Source organism: Eufriesea mexicana, unplaced genomic scaffold, assembly GCF_001483705.2.
Source record: "Eufriesea mexicana isolate 0111107269 unplaced genomic scaffold, ASM148370v2 scaffold588, whole genome shotgun sequence".
Taxonomy (NCBI): Eukaryota; Metazoa; Arthropoda; class Insecta; order Hymenoptera; family Apidae; genus Eufriesea; species Eufriesea mexicana.
In genome coordinates this window covers 548,203-572,140 of record NW_016908796.1, presented here as the reverse complement: position 1 = coordinate 572,140, position 23,938 = coordinate 548,203, and the positions used below count along the sequence as shown (strand labels likewise).

At 41.7% G+C, this 23,938-nt stretch overlaps 1 protein-coding gene across 1 annotated transcript in view; it reads left to right on the top strand.

Moving 5' to 3' along the window:
• LOC108546212 (nuclear receptor subfamily 4 group A member 3) overlaps positions 1–18,615 on the top strand; it is a 32,861-nt gene extending 14,246 nt beyond the window's left edge. The window contains exon 3 of the mRNA XM_017898175.1: positions 17,836–18,615. Coding sequence (XP_017753664.1) covers positions 17,836–18,615 — 780 coding nt within the window. The remainder of the gene's footprint in view (positions 1–17,835) is intronic.
• The last annotated feature ends 5,323 nt before the right edge of the window (positions 18,616–23,938 follow it).

The following is a 23,938-nucleotide window of genomic DNA, read 5'->3' as shown; positions in this document are numbered from 1 at the left end:
TTATAGTAGAAGATCTTTGAACTCCTGCTTTTCTTCAGCCAAAAAATCGTCGAGTGCAAAGGGTTAAATGACCTTGAGGAATATTCGAAGATCAAAGTATTATAGGTGAATGAATCGGGGAAATTGAAATTCTTGGGTTACGGATTGGGAAATATTTTGGGGAAATAAAAGTTCTGGAATTATGTATTGGAAAATATTTTCCTTCGAGTTTATTTGGATTTTTTCGACGGGGGAATTGAAATTTTTGAGTCAAGGTTGGGAAATATTTTTCTTCTTCGTGGGAAATATTTTTGGGAAATTAAAATTCTGGAATTATGTATTGGAAAATATTTTCCTTCGAGTTTCTTTGGATTTTCTCGGAGGGGAAATTGAAATTCTTAGGTCAGGGATTGGGAAATATTTTGGGGAAATTAAAATTCTGTAATTATGTATTGGAAAATATTTTCCTTTGAGTTTATTTGGATTTTCTCGACGGGGAAATTGAAATTCTTGGGTTACGGATTGGGAAATATTTTTGGGAAATTAAAATTCTGTAATTATGTATTGGAAAATATTTTCCTTTGAGTTTATTTCGATTTTCTCGACGGGGAAATTGAAATTCTTGGGTTACGGATTGGGAAATATTTTGGGGAAATTAAAATTCTGGAATTATGTATTGGAAAATATTTTCCTTCGTGTTTCCTTGGATTTTCTCGACGGGGAAATTGAAATTCTTGTGTCAGGGACTGGGAAATATTTTTCTTCTTCGTGAGAAATATTTTTGGAAAATTAAAATTCTGGAATTATGTATTGGAAAATATTTTCCTTCGTGTTTCTTCGGATTTTCTCGACGGGGAAATTGAAATTCTTGGGTCAGGGATTGGGAAATATTTTTCTCCTTTAGGGGAAATATTTTTGGGAAATTAAAATTTTGGAATTATGTATTGGAAAATATTTTTCTTCGAGTTTCTTTGCAGAGAGGATTTTATGGAGGAGAAAGTATTTTGGAGAAATTGAAATTCTTGGGTTGGGTACTGCGAGATATTTTTCTTACAGTATCTTCACTGTGACAATTTCTTAAAGAGGAAATATTTTTGTGAGATTAAAATTCTGTGATTAAGGATACTGGAAAATATTTTTTTTTAAGTCTCTTCATTATGGTAATTTCTTAGAGGAGAGAATATTTTTGTGAGATTAAAATTCTATGGGAAATATAATTCTTAGAGTCTCTTCATTGTGGTAATTTCTTAGAGGAAAAAATACTTTAATGAAATAAAAATTCTGTGATTAGGTGTACTGGAAAATATTTTTCTTAAAGTTTATTCATTGTGGTAATTTCTTAGAGGAGAAAATATTTTAGAAAAATTAAAATCCTGTGATTAGACATTGGAAAATATTTTTCTTAGAGTCTCTTGATTGTGATAATTTTCCGGGAAGATATTATTGCAGTGAAATTAAAATTCTAAAATTAGATTCTGAGAAATATTTTCCTTACATTTTCTTCATTGCGATAATTTTCTTGGAAGAGATTGTTTTAACAAAATAAAAATTCCGTAATTAAAATAATTTTCTCCGATCTCTTCAATGAGATTCCTGTATTAAAATTAAAATTGAAATAAAAATTCTATAATTCGGAACTCGGAAATTCCAAACAGTTTCTCCTTTATGGTAATTTTCCGGGGAAGAGATTCTGGACTAATTATAAGAGAAAAATTAAAATAAAAATTCCGTGGATACTCTTAATCGAGAGGAATAAATGGATGAAATTATAACGAAGGTGGTTTTAATAGAAATTGATATCGTAATTAATTTTGGAAGATTGATCATCGGAATATGATATATCCTAGGCTGAAGTGTTGCAATGGGAGAGGAGATAGTGGTGAAACGTATTATGATAAAGACGACTTGATGTCGAGTAAAGTACACAACTGATGAAATCAGCAATGGTGAGGATCGTTCCAAAAGGATTACAGGAGCAACTGATTACTTTTCCTCTAGTAAAAACCGTTGCTCTAACCGTTCTGAGTAGTGTATAATGGGAACGGAATAATGGTAGCAAGAAATGTAGCGAGAGTTGTTTGGAGATATCAATCAAAGATAATGGCGGTAGGAGAATTTTTGTTTCCTTCCCGGCTACCAGGAACGCGACGTACAGATATTGTGAAAAAAAATGATTTATTGCTCTGTACACACCGACCGGATCCTCAGTACACGCGATAATTACACGAATAGTATCACAAAGTTCGAGTGTCAACAATATTGCTCGCTTCTTGTTCTTAAATTGTGATTGATGACGTTAAAGCAATAATAAACGTTCGATGAACGGATTTACCGGACGAAAGCGATTATGAAACGTTACAAGCGAGTTTTCAACGATTTTCTGCCAACCTCTTTACGTCCCATTGGCAAATAAAACATCTGTAACTCACGATACTTCAGGATCCTAATTTTCCAAATTGACGAGAGCCTAGGTTTCAAGGTTTCCAATTTTCTAAATAGGAAAGCTGTCAAATTTCTAAATTTTCTAATTTTCTAATCTTCCAAGTTTCGAATTTAAAAATTTTTAAATCTACGAATGGCATAATATTTAAATTTTTAAACTTTAATATGTTCAAATTTTCATCCGTAACTCATGATAGTTCAGGACCCTAATCTTCCAAATGGAGGAGATTTGGATTCTCCTGGAATCTTGAATTTCAAGGTTCCCAATTTTCGCAATAGGGAAGCTTTCAAATTACAGAATTCTCTAATTTTCTAATTTTTTAATTTCCCAAGTTTCGAATTTTCAAATCTTTAAATCCTCGAATGTCATAATATTCAAATTTTTAAACTTTAATATTTTCAAATTTTCATCCGTAACTCATGATAGTTCAAGACCCTAATCTTCCAAATCGAGGAGATTTGGATTCTCCTGGAATCCTGGATTTCAAGGTTCCCAATTTTCCAAATAGGGAAGCTTTCAAATTACAGAATTCTCTAATTTTCTAATTTTTTAATTTCCCAAGTTTCGAATTTTCAAATCTTTAAATCTTCGAATGTCATAATATTCAAATTTTTAAACTTTAATGTTTTTTAATTTTCATCCGTAACTCATGATAGTTCAGGACCCTAATCTTCCAAATCCAGGTGATTTGGATTCTCCTGGAATCCTGGATTTCAAGGTTCTCAATTTTCGCAATAGGGAAGCTTTCAAGTTACAAAATTCTCTAATTTTCTAATTTTTTAATTTCCCAAGTTTCGAATTTAAAAATTTTTAAATCTTCGAATGTCGTAATATTCAAATTTTTAAACTTTAATGTTTTTTAATTTTCATCCGTAACTCGCGATAGTTCAGGAGCCTAATCTTCCAAATCCACGAGAGCCTAGGTTCCAAGGTTCCTAATTTTCTAAATAGGAAACCTTTCAAATTTCCAAATTCTCTAATTTTCTAATTTCTCAAGTTTCGAGTTTTAAAATTTTTAAATCTTCGACTGTCACAATATTCAAATTTCTGCGCCCCGATATCTTTAAATTTTCAAATTTCGGGATATTTAAACTCTCGAATTCTCGAATCTTCAAACTCCCGAATGATTAAATTTCAAGTTCACCGATTAAAAAATAACCGACAACGTATTAAAATTTCCCAAGTTGCGACTTTAGAAAAAAAAATAAAAGGAACGACATCCGACTATATCGTATATTAAAAATCTGTAAACTCGTATCCACCAGGCGCATAAATTCCCGACTCTATAATCGCGCGGATTTTTCATTTTCCTAATTACGAATTTCCAATTTTACGAGCGGCAATTAAAAGAAAGGGAGAAAAAAGGCGGCGCAATTGAGCGGCGATAAAACAAACGGAGAGAGATCTGCATAAAGCGTAAGTGAAATAGCGAGCATGTTAACCGGTGGAAAAAAGACGAATAAACGATGGAGATATAATGATACGATCGTCGACAAGCGTTCCTAGCAATTCCATTTAGCTCGGCTCGCCCGCGGCCACGTTTACGATGCCCGATAGAACGCTAACCGGCATCAGAAGAAGCAGGAGGAAAAAATAATAATAAAGAAAAAAAAAAAAAAAGAAATAACGTATCGCGAACAATCACACTGATATTTTCATGATTACCGTGACTGGAAATAGCGACAGGAAGTCGCCGGGTGTAAACGCATGGATATAACTAATAACAGCAATTTATTTCGGATCATAGGCGCGCCACTTTCGTTATCCAACGAAACTTAGCGCCACACGGCACTCCGAGCCCGGATCCACATTCTTCGCGGCTAATAAACAATTAGAAACAATTATAACAGTCGTTCGAGCAATCGCCAATAGGTTTATAGTCGTACGATGATTTTCCACGAGCAATAATTGAACGTTAAAACAGGCAAAAAAGGTAGTTTAATCGAAGCTGCATAGATAGGCGACCGATACCGTTTTGCCATAATTCTCCATTCCGTATAGTGCTCGTTATCGTATAGTGTTTCGCGAATTTAAACGATTTACGAATATTTCAGAGAAAATTGGAGGAAATCAATCGAATTCGAGGACCATTGGCGAAGTTTAATTTAGTTACTCGATTCGTTGAAATACTGTTCGAATTCCGTACAATTGGTCCAAATTTGGTGTACTATTAACCCATTGTACTCGAGGGCGCCCTTCAGTCGCCATTTGATAAAATTTCAAAGATCGATATGTGAAATCATTAATATGTGAAATTTAAGATAATGTAACTGTGTGCGAGTTATCGAAATCAAATAATTCTGTGTTAATTATTATACGAATTCTTATTTACTGCTTCAAAAAATACCATCAGGTTTATAGTAGAAGATCTTTGAACTCCTGCTTTTCTTCAGCCAAAAAATCGTCGAGTGCAAAGGGTTAAATGACCTTGAGGAATATTCGAAGATCAAAGTATTATAGGTGAATGAATACACTCTGCGTTTGCATGAAAGAAAATATATATGGTTCCTTTGAAAAAGAAAGATAAAATTCTTTTGAAATATAGGATGCAATTCCTCCTAGCAAAAAGTGCAAGTTTCGTTTAAAATATTTTTTGAAAGGGACTGTACCGTAGGGAATAATTAAGCGCGAATTTTGAAATGGGACTTTCTATTCATTTACATGTCAGATATAATGAAATTCGATACGAAGATAAAATAATGAGAATATGCAGAGTTCGTCGAATATTAAATAAATATTCCAATCGAAATATTCCATGTTAATATGAATCCCCTAGAACCACCACGAAGAGAAAAATTCAGAAGCAAAGATGGCGACTCCTGTATATTTACACACTTCAAATACCACAGTCCAAACACCAGATATAAGTAAATCCAGTATATACAAAATCTTCTACAACCACCATAAGAAAAATAAAGATAGAAGAAAATTCGTAAACAAAGATGGCGACATCCTGTATATTTGCACACAGCAAATACATCAAACATCAGATATAAATAAATCCAGTATATACAAAATCTCCTACAACTATTCCAAAACAGGATAAAAAAGGAAGAAAATTCATAGGCAAAGATGGTGACATCCTGTATAATTACACAAACCAAATATACCAAATACCAAATATAAATAAACAAACCACGAAGGCAAAATATTAAAATTGCCCAGAATACCGCGAATATTAGACTAAAACCAACGCGGAAACGAAATATACCACGAAAACACAAAACCCCCTATAATTTTCACAAAGAAAACAGTGCAGGAGCAAAGCTGGCGACACCCCGTATATTTACACACCCCATATATCAAATACAATTAAATCCAACGCGAATACAGAACATTCGAAATACGCAAACCACATGAAACAAAAATCCCACGTGGAAGCGAAATATTCCACGAAAACACAAAACCCCCTACAATTTTCACAAAGAAAACAGTGCAGGAGCAAAGCTGACGACACACCGTATATTTACACACCCCATATACCAAATACAATTAAATCCAACGCGAATACAGAACATTCGAAATACGCAAACCACATGAAACAAAAATCCCACGTGGAAGCGAAATATTCCACGAAAACACAAAACCCCCTACAATTTTCACAAAGAAAACAGTGCAGGAGCGAAGCTGACGACACCCCGTATATTTACACACCCCATATATCAAATACAAGTAAATCCAACGCGAATACAGAACATTCGAAATACGCAAACCACATGAAACAAAAATCCCACGTGGAAGCGAAATATTCCACGAAAACACACTTCCTAGGACCCCCGTAAAAATAAATGTTAAAGGGGTTATTACGCAAGGAATAGTAATCAGTGAAAAACTGTAGAAAGACTGGTTAGATCTTTGTTTAACGAGCGAATGGTTAGAACTGGCCTGTTCAGGGCCTCGCAGGTCAAAAGTCGTCTACAGAAGACTGGTGACAAAAGACAGAACACTGGGGGGAGGGGTCGCCCCAACACCGCTGGAATGTATAGTTTGCTTCGCTATTGAATTTTACCATAACAATAAAATAAATAAAAAAGGGGAAGTTCAGAAGCGAAGATACAGGAAAGAAATTACCGCCGCGAAGTCGGAATAACAGAAACGCTGACAGGTGTTCGGCGAGCCGGCGAAGCTGGCCTCGCCGGCAAGAGAACGGCCGATATAACAAGGATTGAACGGGCGATGGCAAAAAGCCGCGGCGCGATCGTGTACGCCGTCTCGCGTAGGGACGCCGCGCGGAGCGGAGCGAGGCGGAGCGCAAAGAGGAGCGGGCAACAATGAAGGTTCCGCGAGGCTAGGACGCGAACGCGCGCCGCCCGAGGAGCGAAAGAAAGGCCCTTAACGATTCCACGTATCTTCGAGCCGGCGCAGCTGCGTATTCCAACGACGTGATCGGCAATAAGCGGCCGCGCGCGACCCGCAAGAAGAAACGACGAGGACGCGAGAGCAGCGGTCGCGCATCCGCTCGACCGACAGCCGAGCGCCGGGGTATCGCCCGACCTGGAACAGTCTCTCACGGCCAGCAGGCCAATTAACTGTTATTATCAGCCGGTTCTTGCGTGTAAACAGAGGCTAGGCTCTGCTCGTAACACCGCTGCGCCCTCTACGTCGCCACCGACCCCTTTCGCCGATCCGAACACGATCTTCCAACGATTCCAAGTGATGGACTTGGAGAATTTTCGGGAAAATTCGAGCTTTCCTTTGGACCAGGTCCAACGTAGCTTTGAGTTAACTAGATTTGGAAAGTTTAAGTTAGAGACTGCAGCGAAGAGAGAAGTGGGATTAGGTGCGAGGCTGCTGAGGGATGACGAATGGGGTCTAGGGTGAGGGAGGAGTATCAGAGATTAGGAATTCTTTTTAATTTACGGGGATCTTCGTGAAGCAACTTTGGTCTTGATTTATGGTAATTCGAGTGATTTAGGGAATGCTAAGAAAGATGATTTTGGGAATCGTGTAAATAATTTTCGTTTATGTTAGTAAGCAGTAAAATCAAACGTTTGAGAAAAATTGTTTGAGGGATGTGGAATAAAGCAATTTTCGAAGTTATGGGTGTATATGTGTTATTAATTTCTTATTTTCATGAGGAAGATCAAATGGGAATGAGATTTTCAACAGAAGGGGTATAGATGATATAGATTTTCAACTGCTGTGACTCAAATTTAAGGGATGAAACGCTGATCTGATAGAATTTTGTATGGCAGTGGATTTATAAAGGAAAGAACACAAATTATACAGAAAAGGAACGGTTTAATATTATGTGACTCGCTCGGTGTGTGCTATACAACGATAGATTAGAGACTGGAGACAAGATCGTAATAACAATAGAATTTAGCTAGCGACCGACACGTACACAATCTTACATGTGTGAGTAATAAGCACAAAAACAGTTTAGTATAAACATATTGATGTGAGATATCTCGATTAATAGCGTTAGCATTCCAACATGATCTATACGTTGGTTCCCAAGCTTTAAGATACTTAAAGGAGAAGAAAATATTTTTCGTTTCTGTTAGTAAGGAGCAAAATCGAACGTATTAGAAGTACAAAAACAGTTTAGTATAAACATATTGATGTGAGATATCTCGATTAATAGCGTTAGCATTCCACATGATCTATACGTTGGTTCCCAAGCTTTAAGATATTTAAAGGAGAAGAAAATATTTTTCGTTTCTGTTAGTAAGGAGCAAAATCGAACGTATTAGAAAAATTGTTGAGGGGCATGGGATAAAGCAATTTTCAAAATTATGGGTGTATATATATTATTACAATAATTTCTTACCTTCATGACGAAGATCAAATATGAATGAAATTTTCAGTGGAACGAGTACAGACGATAAAGAATTTTAGCTGCTGAGGCTCAAATTTAAGGGATGAAACGCTGACCTAGACATCGATTCCCAAGCTTCAAGATATTTAGAGGGGGAGAAAATATTTTTCGTTTATGTCAGTAAGGAGCAAAATCGAACATATTAGAAGAATTGTTGAGGGGTATGGGATAAAGCAATTTTCAAAGTTATGAGTGCATATATGTTATTGCAATAATTTCTTGCATTTGCGACGAAGATCAAATATGAATGAAATTTTCAATGGGACGAGTACAGACGATAAAGAATTTTAGCTGCTGAGGCTCAAATTTAAGGGATGAAACGCTGACCTAGACATCGATTCCCAAGCTTTAAGATATTTAAAGGAGAAGAAAATATTTTTCGTTTCTGTCAGTAAGGAACAAAATCGAACATATTAGAAGAATTGTTGAGGGGTATGGGATAAAGCAATTTTCAAAGTTATGAGTGCATATATGTTATTACAATAATTTCTTGCATTTACGACGAAGATCAAATATGAATGAAATTTTCAATGGAACGAGTACAGACGATAAAGAATTTTAGCTGCCGAGGCTCAAATTTAAGGGATGAAACGCTGACCTAGACATCGATTCCCAAGCTTTAAGATATTTAAAGGAGAAGAAAATATTTTTCGTTTCTGTTAATAAGGAGCAAAATCGAACGTATTAGAAAAATTGTTGGGGACAGGGGGGTCTATGAGATAAAGAAATTTTTGAAGTAATGGGTATATATATATTTATACTACTAATTTCGTATTTTCACGATGAAGATCAAATGGGAATAAAATTTTCAACAGAAGGGGTACAGACGATAAAGAATTTTAGCTGCTGAGGCTCTAATTTAAGGGATGGAACGCTGACCTAGAACGTCAGTTTCGAAGTTCTAAGATATTAAAAGAGGGAGAAAACTTTTCCCGACAGAGACAGATCAACTCTCGACATATTAACAGGAAGTACAGACAACCAAAAACAACTACCTATTACAACTACGAAGATGAGTTCTCCAATCGTAGGATTTCCGCGCAGGATTTTGCGCCTGATGTAGCTTCTTCCCTCGGCAATTTCTTCGTCCGCCGAAGGGTGGAAAATTAATGCAGCTTCTTGCGAATCGCGTCGTTTTAGGAAGCTAGTTTGTTGTTTTGATAGCATAGGTTACGTAGCTTTTATTAGCAGCCGGGATGTAATGATACCGATAGACGTTTTTTCGGCCACCATCTGTTCAGCCTAGTCCATGCTCATGTTGCGGATCATTGGTCTCTAACCATCGCTTTTTATCCGATCAGCTGACCGCATTAGTGTCTACTCGGGGCAGTTTATACGCGTTTTACGAGGTCTGCTTTTTACCCACGGCAAACGGAAACGGAGCTACCGTCGAAATAGAAGCTTCAGCCACGAAAATCCGGCTTCCCAGGCTGCCAAACGTGCTACGTCTGACAAATCCTATCCCTGAATCCTTATTCCGAGGTCGCACTCGCGATGGAAACTGTTAAGGGATTATAATGCATAAAAATAGTAGTCACTGGACACTGTACAGATGTTTATTAACCCCTTCCCGTTTAGCTAGACGAAATCCGGGCCCAAAGAGTAGGTGTCAACACGCGGTGAATAGACCAAATTGATGCTCGAAAACAGTCGCCAATACGAACCGAAATATAAGTGCAGTTAGCCCTCCTACAATATGGCATCCAATAACACGGTTTTACTATAACACGATTCATAAATTGCGGGAATCCTCCTACAACACGGTTTCGCTATAACACGATAAGAAAATCGCAAAAACTTTTGTACAACACTGTACTTTTACAGCCATGGCGAAGCTTGCCGTTTTTAAAGATACACCATTGCAGAAAATTTTTGTCTCGTGTTGTACATACATTTATATTTTTAATAAAAGTTAAGTTTATGTAGAATTAAAAAAAAATTGTTTTTGATAAGTTTTCGAAACGCAACTCCCATTTTTGTACTAGCTCTGGGTCTCATACAACACGGTTTCACACAACACGGCATTTTCTAGGAACCAATCTTCCGTGTTATAGAAGGGTTACCTGTACGTGTATTATAGTCAATTTTACGCGATAATACTGTTATGAAAGTAAATTGTAATCCTTTTTTCTGTTATAAATATTATAAATACATTATATTTTATAATAAATGACAGTTTCAAAGCTATATTTGGAAAAATATTCAGTTCACGAGTCTGGCTCGTGATGTTCATGTTTGGTCCGATCTTCTGTTCACGTGTCTGGCACGTGATATTCATGCCTGGGCCAATAACTTCATCACGAGTCAGACTCGTTAAAATACGGGAAGGGGTTAAAATAGGGGGAATGATTAGAACTGACCTGTCTGTTTAGGGTCACGCAGGTCAAAGAGGTCTCCAGAAAACGGGAGACAAAAGATAAAATGCAGGGGATGGGATCCCACATTGCTAGGATGCACAGTTTATTTTAGTATTCAATTTTTACTGCAACAAAAACGAACGTGCAACTCTTCTCCAATATCTGCCTTGATATACAGCATAACTGATAACTCGAATTTCTCTCACTCTCCATCACCATCCACTCCCAAATTCCCGAGTCACCTCTCAGCGTTGCTCAACGACCAATGACACCGTTCGCGATCAATTAGACGGTCGAATTGGAAATCTGACGATGGAAGGTGAGAGAGGAAGAGAGAGAACGAAGGGAGAGAGAAGAGAAGTCAAGGCCGATCGCACAGTCTAATATCTCTAGGTACCATCGAGATCCTCGTGGTTACGCAATCGGCCACCTTGACAGCGATACCAGATTCGATCTATGGTACAAGGCCGTCGTTCGACGACCAGTCGTGTACACGTTATTTCATAAATATCCGAGATAACATCCTTCAGGAGCGCGAGCGATCCGCGCCGATCCGCGCCGATCCGCGCCGATCCGCGCCGCCCCTGACGTTCGTTAGCCTACCTTCAGTCGATCGGCGTCCTCGTCGGTGAGGCACGCGTGTAAAACGTCGTAAAAACTAATAGATTTTATTCCAGGGCCCTGTGAATGAACGCGCCGCGACGACCGCGATAAATTTCCCTGGCGAACGACCGAAGCGATTAGATTTCGAATGAAGTCGGTACACGCTTTCACCGACGAGTACTTAACGTCGTGTCGTGACCGCGGGAGGCTACGTAATCGAGCTGATTAATATTCCTCGCGAACCATCGGCCAACCCTCGCGTCCCATGCGATGGGTGTTCCTGTTCGCGGCTCTGTTCTTCGCGCAGCTGGAGGGGATGGTACCTGTATGGCCAATCCCGCGGCCAGTTAACCGGGTTTGAGGTTGCTGCGATTACTATAGGGTTTACGTGGTTTGCGACAAATTTTTGGGAATTCGAAGTTCTTCTTCATCCTTTTCTATATTTTTATTTTTTAAGGGTTTTTAACTCTCGACGCAGCTGGAGGGATGGTACCTGTATGGCCAATCCTGCGGCCAGTTAACCGGGTTTGAGGTTGCTGCGATTACTATAGGGTTTACGTGGTTTGCGACAAATTTTTGGGAATTCGAAGTTCTTCTTCCTCCTTTTCTATATTTTTATTTTTTAAGAGTTCTTAACCCTCGGCGCAGCTGAAGGGATGGTACCTGTATGGCCAATCCTGCGGCCAGTTAACCGGGTCTGAGGTTGCTGCGATTACTATAGGGTTTACGTGGTTTGCGACAGATTTTTAGGGAATTCGAAGTTCTTTTTCCTTCTTCCTATTTTTATTTTTTTTATTTTTTGAGGGTTCTTGAAACGGAGGAATTTTAAATTCGTTTAACGCTCAGGGGGGTACAATAAAATTTCTATTATTCTTAAGCTATATAATGATGAATTATCAAAGAATATGGCAAATTATTAATGTCTTCTGTTCAAAGTTCTCTATTTATTTATGTTCTCCAAATATTCAAAAATTGGTTGGAACTATAGAACCTTTCATCGACTTCAGTGCTGAGATATTATTTATTAATTTCACATTTCTTCTTGCCTCTATGCCATAGATCCCAAATCACGAAAAAGGTCTCTTCCTTAACACGTTTACTGCCATGGTGGTCACCGATGACCGGTGATACTAATTTCTTAAATTTATATTTGTTTTATTATACTTATTTCTTGAAAATTCGAATAATCTAAACAAATAGGGAATTTCGTACAGAAGACATTACTACAATAATTTGCTGTTAACACGTTGTCTACCATACTGATCACCAGTAGCTGGCGATACTAATTTTTAATATTTACCTTTGAATAGGAAACATTAATAATTCGTACCATTTCTTTTCCCTCGCTTACTTACTTTCATCGCTATATCCTAAAAATAATGGAAATTTTATCGTGACCCTCTCAGTGTACCATATGAAAAACACGTGGCAGTCAAAGTTTAAGAGGAAATCTCGCGTGACCGTAGGGTACAGCGTCTTAATACAGGAAAACTGACGATCGAGGCAAAATTATCGTGTAATAAAGCTGCTCATCAGTTCCCCGATTATTAACGCCAGAACCACTGAGCAGTAACGCGTATCTAAATATACCTAGCAATAACCAACTATACCCGATCTCGTTTTCCCCAAAAATAAAAATCGTCGGAGCAATTTCTCCAAGTACCCTTTACGCGTCTTTACCGATTTAAAAACACCAGAAATTCGACCCGAATCGTTTCGACTCCACCCAAAATAAATTTCTCTTAAAGAGATCAAAAAGAAGAAGAAGAAAAAGAGAAAAGGAAGGAAAAATACGGTAAAGGAAAGGGACATAAAAAAGCAAGTGGAATCCTGGAATATAATGTAAAAACGTCGATGAGCCACGCCTGAGATGGAAAAATTACAGCGGCTGAAAGAGCAACTTATCGCGTAGCCTAACCGATATTCGAGGCGTCGATGATTCGTCGCCGGTGAAACTCGAATATTAACCAGGTGACTCACGATATTGTTAATTATGTTAATGGACGGTGCACGGTCGTAAATGACAACGCGCGTTCGTCTGGCATGGGGATATTTGGCGGAAGAAGGGAGGTGGTTCGCGGTAATTCGGCCTGATTCCATTGGAAAGCGCCATAAGCCGACGGACACGTGGGAAATTCCAAACGACGTCGTTAGCGTGATGGGACACACTTACTCGCGAGACGCGGCGGCTTTCTGCGCTTAAGTCCCTCTTTCATTACGTCTTTCTCTCTCTTCTTTCGCGACCGCCTTTTTTAATGACCGAATTAGCGCTGGTAAACGCGCGCCGCGCCATTTTGCATGTCCTCGGTGCGCAGCGATCTTTAATCGGGATAATCAGCGATGGCAGAAACGACGGCCGAGAGTCGATTTATCCTCTGGAATACTTTTCACCACGCGAGTTTCGTCCGCGAAGAATGTCATGACAGATACACACTTGAGATCCGAGAGGCTTCGGGAAAAATTCATCGCGATAATATTTACCATTTCAGTTAGAGTGCTCGAGATTGGGAATGAGAATTGGAATAGACTGGTCAAGGAAATCTGTCAGTATAATTAATTTATGGTTGGAACGAGACACGAAGTTTGGAGACAATAGACACGTCATATGCAAACCCTAATACGGGTTATCGCTTTCGGTGATAACTATCGCGATTATGCTAGAGTAGACTGGTCAAGGGAATCTGTCAATATAATTGATTTATAATTGGAATGGACTGATTACTCGTACCATTGATTTATTATATAATTGGAATGAGACACGAAGTTTGTGGACAATAGACAGGCCACATGCACACCCTAAACTGAGTTATCGTTTACGGTGATAACTATTGCGATTATACTGGAATAGACTGGTGAAGGGAATCTGTCAAAATAATTGATTTATAATTGGAATGGACTGATTACTCGTACCATTGATTTATTATATAATTGGAATGAGACACGAAGTTTGTGGACAATAGACAGGCCCATGCACGCCCTAATATGAGTTATCATTTTCGGTGATAACTATCGCGATTATGCTAGAGTAGACTGGTCAAGGGAATCTGTCAATATAATTGATTTATAATTGGAATGGACTGATTACTCGTACCATTGATTTATTATATAATTGGAATGAGACACGAAGTTTGGAAACAATAGACACGCCACATGCACGCCATAATAAGGGTTATCACTTTTAGTGATAACTATCGTGATTATGATAGAGTAAACTGGTCAAGGGAATCTGTCAATATAATTGATTTATAATTGGAATGGACTGATTACTCGTACCATTGATTTATTATATAATTGGAATGAGACACGAAGTTTGTGGACAATAGACAGGCCACATGCACACCCTAAAATGAGTTATCGTTTACGGTGATAACTATTGCGATTATACTGGAATAGACTGGTGAAGGGAATCTGTCAAAATAATCGATTTATAATTGGAATGGACTTGTTGCTCGTACAACTGAGTTATAATTGGAATGAGACACGAAGTTTGGAGACAATAGACATGCCACATGCACACTATAATAAGAGATATCACTTCGGTTGATAACTGTCGCGATTATGCTAGAGTAGACTGGTCAAAGGAATTTGTCAATATAATTAATTTATAATTGGAATGAGACTCTAAGTTCAAAGACAATAGTCACGTCATATGCACATCAGGGTTATCACTTTCGGTGATAACTATCGTGATTATGATGGAATGAACTAGTCAAAGGAATCTGTGAATATAATCGATTTATAATTGGAATGGACTGGTTGTTCATACAATTGATTTATAATTGGAATGAGACACGAAGTTTGGAGACAATATACATGCCACATGCACACTATAATAAGAGATATCACTTTGGTTGATAACTGTCGCGATTATGCTAGAGTAGACTGGTCAAAGGAATCTGTCAATATAATTAATTTATAATTGGAATGAGACACGAAGTTTGGAGACAATAGACAAGCCACATGCACACCCTAATATGAGTTATCATTTTCGGTGATAACTGTCGCGATTATGCTAGAGTAGACTGGTCAAAGGAATCTGTCAATATAATTAATTTATAATTGGAATGAGTCACGAAGTTCGAAGACAATAGACACGTCACATGCACACTCTAATAAGAGTTATCACTTTCGGTGACACGTATCGCGATTATGCCCTAAGAGTTACACATACTATCGAATTTCAATAAGAAAGTTGAAACTGTCAAGGTTTATCGAAATTTTTCAGCAAAACAGGCCTGAAGCTCGAATATTTAATGAACAAACGCTTGAAATAGGGGTAGGTTGCAAGCTTCTCTTCTGAGTAGAATAATGATCAGATTTCTGGTATGTCATGACACACAGCTCGTAAACTTTATAAGTCGTAGAGATAGCATAAACTACTCCTCATCATATTGATTCAATGAAAATATTTATTCCGTTAATGTAGACAGTCAAAATGCCAAGTGACAGCGTTAAAACAAATGGCGACCAAGAGTGACCTCTCTCGAGCAATGTTTCAAAACTATTTGACAGCATCTTGCATTTCCTCGAGTCCCCTGATCTAAAATCGAAATGGAAAAGACCAGTTGTAGTCTGAAAATTCGAAGACAAGACGTCCATAGAGGTACACCGTGGAACTGTGTTAAGATGAGAGCCTGGAGGCTGCAACCCATCCGTCGATCAATCATACCCACTTGACAGAATCCGAAAGAAGCAGACACCACGAAGGAAGGAAACGCAAGAGCATGGTCCAGGGATTTTTCGCGATGCGTCGGCTTTCGAATGGCGATGCCTGCGCGCGATTAGAGGCCTGAACCCGGCGGCAGGCGTCGGGCCCGGCGTCGTCTCGGAAATGAAAGTGCGCCGCGAGTTCTTCCCTGAATTTCGTGACGAAAAAGGATCACTTACGCGATGCCTCCGCTAGAAAGTCGAGTGGACGTCGGCCACGTCGTGGTACTTTGATCTTTGCGGGCAGAGATGGAAAAATATCGCCTGGGCCGACGCTTGGCCGGACACCTAGGGGATTAATTATTCGTCTCGGCTGCGACGGACTGGTCTCCGCGGAGCGATTAGCCCGGATTTTTGTCGCGCGGCGATTAGCATTCGAAAATGTTAAAACCGCCGTTAGTTACGACACGACGCGGTGCAACATAAATTTCCGCGTCGCGAACCGGCGGACCGTGCATGGCTAAAGCAGCAAGCAATTTTGTGGAAGCCACGCGACCACGGTTGGCAAACCGCTGCCAATGCGTAACCAGGAAGCTCGGTCCCTGGCTTCAGCGACAGTCGTTTAAATCGCGCATGTACCAGCAATGGCGAGTTTGAGGGTCGCTCTGGGGGTTACTGGTCGGCTGAAATGTTAAAGAGAAAGATACATCGAGGTTTTCATCGACATCAGTCTCTGGTTCAGAGGTCTGTCGACGCGGATGGGGCATTGCGTAAGATGCTATTTATGTAAGCTTTTAACTTTATTGCACCGATGTTTGCGTAGCTCGGCTCGAAGCTTTCACGAGGACATCCCGATTCGACAAACTGTTCGCGTAATTCGGGGCTATTTATGATTCCGCGTGGAGAATCTGAATATTTTATTTGACAGATCTTTGGGGAAGAATCGCAACCGAGTAAGAAACTTGCATCGGAGCTGATGGATGATAAGGTTCTCGGTATTTTAGCAAGTGCTCGTTGAGTTTTACTTACTCGGGGATTTCACAGACACGATGATTACGAGTGTGAGCCACGAAGATTACAGAGTGTCAGAAATGTCGGAGTTTTTGCAAAGTTGGCAGAAAATAGCGATTTGGTTGCTACGAGAGAGGAGAAAGCGTTGGCAGAAACGCGTAGACTGTATGAAAAGTTCCATGCAATGTCTCGGACTTTTCTAGTCGCTTATGGCAACTCCGCTCACGACCGCGGGCGGTCAAGCGTTGATAAAAAGCGACGCCTAGGAGGGAATAAAAAAGCAAGTGCCATAATTGAAACGCGTCGTCTTGTCTAGTTTCTTTGAATATTCCTACCGACACTACATAGAACACAGTGATTCTAGCAGAATAGCTGTTGTCACGTTCGCGAGCGGTCTAGACCTGCAAAAACCGATGCTGACGTTTAATAAAGTTGCAATCCCATTTGGCATACTCGCCTATCTGTTCGATAACTGCAAAAACCGGCGGAACAATTAATTCTCGGCATGTAGATTAAACCTCCTGGGAAATAAAATCATCGACGTGCTTCTAAATACATGGCGCTTGGCTAGACACGGTAGTCGATCAATGAACAATCCCCTTAGCGCTGTCAAGCTCGCAATACTCGTTTTCTCATATTCCCAATCTCAAACCACAAACATCAAAATCAAAATCAGACTACTGTATCTCATATGACACCCCATTCGCCTTGGACCAGTCGAAGACAACCCTCTGAACCCTGTCAGACTCTGATTACTCGTCTACGTCGAGAGCTATACTCCATACGCACCAAATCTCTGTCAACATCTAATTCGCCTTAAACCAACCAGAAATAGACCTCTATGGAATACACATACTTCAATCCACATCTAAATACGTTAGATTTAAGCTTTCTTGATTCTAGATTCTGTCAAATTGCCAATTCGTCGTAAACCAACCAAGATTAAGTCTCCATGTAAAATCTGACTGTTTCAGGTGCAGGAGGGGCCAGTGTCTCCGGCGTCCTCCTCGCTGAGCAACCAGAATCAAAACGAGAGCGAGCAGCAAGTGCTGCTGGCAACTATGCAGCCGGTGAACGTGCTGGACCTGCACGAGCCGCCAGCAGTGCACTCGCTCCACCCCAAGTACCATCATCACCACCACCGTCACCATCACCATCACCACCATCACCATCATCAACAGCAACAGCACATTCAGCCGGACCCGGACGACGTGCAGCAACGTACCACCGACGACCCGGATGGCAGAGTGACGCCTGGCGCCGACGCAGCGGCTGCCAACTCGACGCTGGGCGTCGGCGAGCACAAGATGATCGACCTGATCTACAACGACGGCCAGAAGACCGTCATGTACACGCACGACAAAGAGATCATCTACGAGAACGAAGCGGACCGCGTGCAGGTGGTCGAGTACCCACCGCCGCCACCCTCGCCACCCTCGCCCTCGCCACCCTCCGCTGTCACCAGGGCCGGCCTGCTGCCACCCACTTGCGTCACACCCAGGTCAGGCTCGGCCACCACCGCGTTGCACCTGCACCACTACCCCCAGCTGCAGTTGCAACACGAGGACGACCTCCCGCCAGGCGTCCGTCACGCTGTCAACGCCACCGTCCCCAATTGCGGCGCTGCTACTACCACCACCACAGTCTTGGTCCTCTCCGAGCTGGTCGCAGCGGACCCCGCTGCTGGCGCCGCCGCTGCTCAACAACTCACCCTCACCGCCGCCGCTGCTGCCGCCTCGCTGCGTGCCGGGTAAGTGTTTTCATTCTATTCTGTCAATTGGCAGACTATGCGTGCCTCCTTCGACGAGAAAAGGCGGGAACATTAAACGTAATCTGTACCCCAGTCGAATTATTACTAGAAATTGTTGCTAAAGGCTGGGATATTTTTAAGGACCCTCATGGAGGGTCTACTCTCTGTCAATCTATTCTCTGTTCATTTGTAGGCATCAGGACATTGTTTATCTTTATTTCCCGCCAGTTCTCGCTGAATGGAGTATAGGAATACTCCGGCTTACGAGACAAGGTAGAAGTAGACGGATAGTCCAATCGATATGGCCGTGTTTGAAATGATCCTTTACTCATGGTCTCAGCAACAAGTACTTAGCTAGAGTTGCACGTTGGACCTGTCCTATTCGCGCAATTGATCTTATTTTCCGCCTCGTCTCGTTGTCGAGGGAGCATAGGTGGAGGTGTCCGGCTATCGAGTCTCTCGATCCGAGAGAAATCGAAGATCGGAGCTGATCTCTGATCCCCGGTCGTTTAAACGCGGCTGATATTTAGCCACGGGCTGAGATTAGGATGTAATATGAAGTTGTTTGCACGCGTTGATAAAGATACGAAGATTGCAGTGTCGGGGGACTGCGAGAAAGTGCCTTTGAGAACACGTGTGGCAATCACGATTGAAAATCGGATTTCGTAAGCGCCGAAGTTACAACGGCTACTTGGCTAGTTCTCTTGTTCTTGGCACATGAATATACACATCGCTTTATTATGGTAATCACCGATTCCCCTTTGCATCCGCGCGGCTGTGTTCACTTTTCAGTTCCGTTCGAATTTATTGCGCCTGTTATTCCGAAAAGCGTTGTCACATTATACGAGCCCGACCTAAATCGAGATAGGACGCCTGCATCGAGTAAAATGTCAGCGAACGAGATACGCGCCTAAGCCTGCACGGGTCCGGATACTTGCATCGAAAATTCGAACAAAGGAAAATCCTCGGAAATATCGACATTCGTTCCATAGATCCTTCGAGCTAACTTTCGCGCGTCGACTTGACCAAAACACTGTCATTATTCATGATGAAAACAAGACAATCTAGGGTTAATTTAGGGATAATTTCGGTCCAGGAAGGAACTTTATGATAAGATCCTCTGTCACGACGAATCTTGACGAGTCAAAAATCGCGATCATGTTTATATACACGCGTCACGATTACTCCATCTCTATTCGCTGTCAAACAAAATTTCTCTTCGAGGAACTCACGTTCCACCAAAGGGGAGGAAGTATTGCGAGAATTTAAAGAGGCGGAAGAATAAAATTCCCCGTAATAAAAGTAAAGAAAAAAAAAAAAAAAATGGCGGAAAAATAAAATTTAATAAAAATGGCGAATAATAAACGGTTATCGGAATGGAAAAACAAAACGGAAGAAAGGGAAACGTTATCGAGGAGAGGTTAACGAGCGGGAAAAATGAAATTCCCATAACAAAAGCAAACAAAAAAAAAGAAAATGGCGGAAAAATAAAATTTACGAAAAATGGCGAATAACAAACGGTTATCGGAATGGAAAGACAGTACGGAAGAAAGGGAAACGTTATCGAGGAGAGGATAACGAGCGGGAAAAATGAAATTCCGTAGGGGAACGAGGCATGGCGAGGCGGTAACAAAACGGAAGAAAGGGAAACGTTATCGAGGAGAGGTTAACGAGCGGGAAAAATGAAATTCCCATAACAAAAGCAAATAAAAAGAAAAGAAAATGGCGAAAAAATAAAATTTAATAAAAATGGCGAATAATAAACGGTTATCGGAATGGAAAAACAAAACGGAAGAAAGGGAAACGTTATCGAGGAGAGGTTAACGAGCGGGAAAAATGAAATTCCTATAACAAAAGCAAATAAAAAAAAAAGAAAATGGCGAAAAAGTAAAATTTAATAAAAATGGTGAATAATAAACGGTTATAGGAATGGAAAAACAGGACGGAAGAAAGGGAAACGTTATCGAGAAGAGGTTAACGAGCGGGAAAAATGAAATTCCCATAACAAAAGCAAACAAAAAAAAAGAAAATGGCGGAAAAATAAAATTTACGAAAAATGGCGAATAACAAACGGTTATCGGAATGGAAAGACAGTACGGAAGAAAGGGAAACGTTATCGAGGAGAGGATAACGAGCGGGAAAAATGAAATTCCGTAGGGGAACGAGGCATGGCGAGGCGGGAATCGCGAGCGAGCGTTTCGCGGCGCGGTATCGGGGCAAGAAACGTATCTTTGCACGGTGTCGCGCCTTAATAAGCCGTAAAGTACCGCGGAAAGTGTCTGCGCGCGGACAGTAGCCTGTTCGCCCGTTCGGAAAAATCGAATTGCCCTGTGCGCGCGAGCGTGCGCGAGCGGGAGCGAGAGAGAAGGCGGCACGGAGCGCGAGCACGTTGAAACGCCGAGCGCTATCGGCCTCGTGTATCAGCGTCGACAATTAACAATTATTGCGCACACCTACCCGCGAGCACACTCGCGGATAAGTCACGTTGCTGCGTAGAATTTATTATTAGGACACCGTGCTGCGCGCGCGCGCGCACGCGATTACAGCGCCACGCACGCGCGGTGTGCCCTGCAAGGACGTTCGCCATTGCCGCGCGCTCCTGCTACGCGGTTTTGCTCTTCTTGGCATCCGTGTTCCACCGTTTTATACCTTCCATCGGATGGAAATTGTCGCTTTTCGAAATTCGCTGGGCGTTTTACGATTGTCGTCGTCTCCACCTGGGCTCGGACAATTTATTCCTCCGCCAGAGACGATCGGGTGTCGAAGATTCAAGCCTGACACGGAATCCATAAATTTTACTCCCATTTACCGGGATTCTTTCGGACTTGACAGTGTACACTTTTAATTTAGCTCTTATGCAAATTCCTCGGCGAATTTCGAGTTTCAGTTGGGGCAAATTTATCTTCCATGTTGAATTTTTTTCCCTCGCCCGAGCGTAATTTAAACTTGGCCAAAAGTCGCATTTCGAATGTAAATTTCGCGAATTACCCGGTTCCAATTTAAATTTCGCGTCAAATTATCCCCGGACCCGTACTTTGTATCGAATTTATTCGATATTATATAACACGGACAGCGACGTAGAATTTTCGCGTTTACCCAGGTCTCGGATCATTCGGCGAAATAATAAATATCGGAAATAAATTCGCGTTATCGTTCACGGTCCATCGGCCGTCCCTTAATAATTATCCTATCCCGCAGAGACAAAACCCCATTCGTTAACCGCATTTCCAACCGGACGGTAATTTGCGAGCGCGATGAAAATCGCCGGGCAATTTCCACTGCATCGCACCTGAACCGTGCACAGTACACGCGTGAGAGCGCGGAATAAATAATCCACGCGTGGCTTGCTCCACGCGTTACGCCCGTGCGCGAATTATTCCGAAAGCCAGTCGAACTCAAAACGCAATTAAGATCCCGATCGGCTAATTTGTAACGTTTCCATATCGCGCTCGGATCTCCATATATCCTCGGCTGAACGCGAACCGCCGCTAAACGGGCAGAACAATGTTTTACCCGGTATATTTAGAAATGACGTTCCTCCTCGGCGTGTCGGGCCTGACGCGTAATAGAACACGCGCCAGGGCCGACCAAGCGTGACACAATGAGCGAACCGAAAACGAAAAAAAGCAGCGAAAAAGGAGGAAAGAAAAGGGGAGAGAAAAAAGGAGAAAATGGGAATAGGAAGGGAAAAATGGTGGGGACGCAATTAGGGAAATGGCGGCAACGTGACGCCGTTGGAAGAACGCTGGTGGACCGACGACAACGCTTTGGAAACGGCCTGTACGCGCGAGCACACGCGTATACATCACGGAATATCGCGAACCAATAACCATTAAACGCGCGCACCGGCCGCCGCACACCTTGCTCTTTTGCAATAAATAAAAATCAACTGCAATTAATCGGTCGTAAGATATGCACGTCGAGACCTTGGGGGCCTCGAAAACAAGCGTGTCTCTTTCTCTCCCCGCCTTTCCCTCCCCCTCTGTCTCCTGTCTCCCTCGGTCTCTCCTCGCCGCTTATTTTTCGCTCTCTCGATTATTATAAATCGGAATATTTTGCCGAGCCGAGATTGCGCAGAATCCTTTCTTCTCTCGGCCGTTCCTCCATTTTTCTTTCGCGCCTTTTCCAATCCCCTGACGAGGCCGCGTCGCTTCCTCGCGGAGGAGACGCCGAGGAATCCGCAGGAATATTCTCTACCCCGGATGCTGCGGGGGGAAAGGAGCGGGAATGCCTCTTCGAAAATTCGAGCTTCCTTTCACTTTAACCTGCCGTCTTGGATTCTGCGCCGCCGACACGAGAGAGGAGCGGAGATCGCCTCTCTGGCGATGCGGAAGATTCCTCCACGTCGCTTCTTCCACCATCCAATCGTGCATTTGTAACGCGTCCGTAGCACGGATCTATATTGGGAATTGAAATCGATCGATGAAAATAGGTAGCTATAGATCGGGATGAAAATGGACACAGACGAGTCAATGATAGTTGCGAGGAAAATGTCTGACAGTGAGCAGTTTGAGTAATTTGACAGCTAATTGGTAACTAGGTACCTAGCTAAATACCTGGAATTTTTCTCGCACGAAATCGATGGCTTTCCTACGATATTATAGAACAGAAAGAAATCGCGAATAAATTAACATACGTAAGATAATTGTTGCACTATTTCAATTATGGTTGCGATATTCTTACTTTAAACTCCGCAAATAGACTACTAATTTTCATACTATAATTCCGCACCACGCAAACATTATCAGCTTGCGAGAACCGTCGAGTGCACAGGGTTAAGTCGCTACTCGTTCCTCTTTTTCATAAACCCTAGAAAACGAGGATGATTACCGAACGACTGCAACATTCTCCGCGTTATACGTCGATCCGTTCCTCTCTCTGCTAGCCTCGCGAAGCAGCGTCGCGAAAAATCCGGTCTTTAGGGGCCTTTAGAGGTCTTCGCGATGCGCGTTCATCCCCTAATCGACGAGCAGGCGGTAATCAGATTAAAGTCGGTAAAACCTCGATGATCCTGCAGTCGTGTGACGTGGAAGCCGTCAGAGGCGAGATCCTTCCACCGTGTGACCCCCTTAAGCTACTTATTCCGCGGCTTAAACCGCGCGGCCACGAAATCCGAGGCGGATTCTCGATTCGTCGTGGCTCGATCCCATCGATAATCCGGCAGTCGTCAATAGCCACACGGGTGGACGAGCGGGACAGCGAAGATGCTGACTCGGCCTCGAGCCGCGCGGCGCCATAGGGCCTGCGCGCGCAGCCGCCGCCATTTTCTGCCGCGCCGTGACGCGAAATGGAGGCGCGGCGGGAAAGTCGACGCGTTCCGGCGAAGT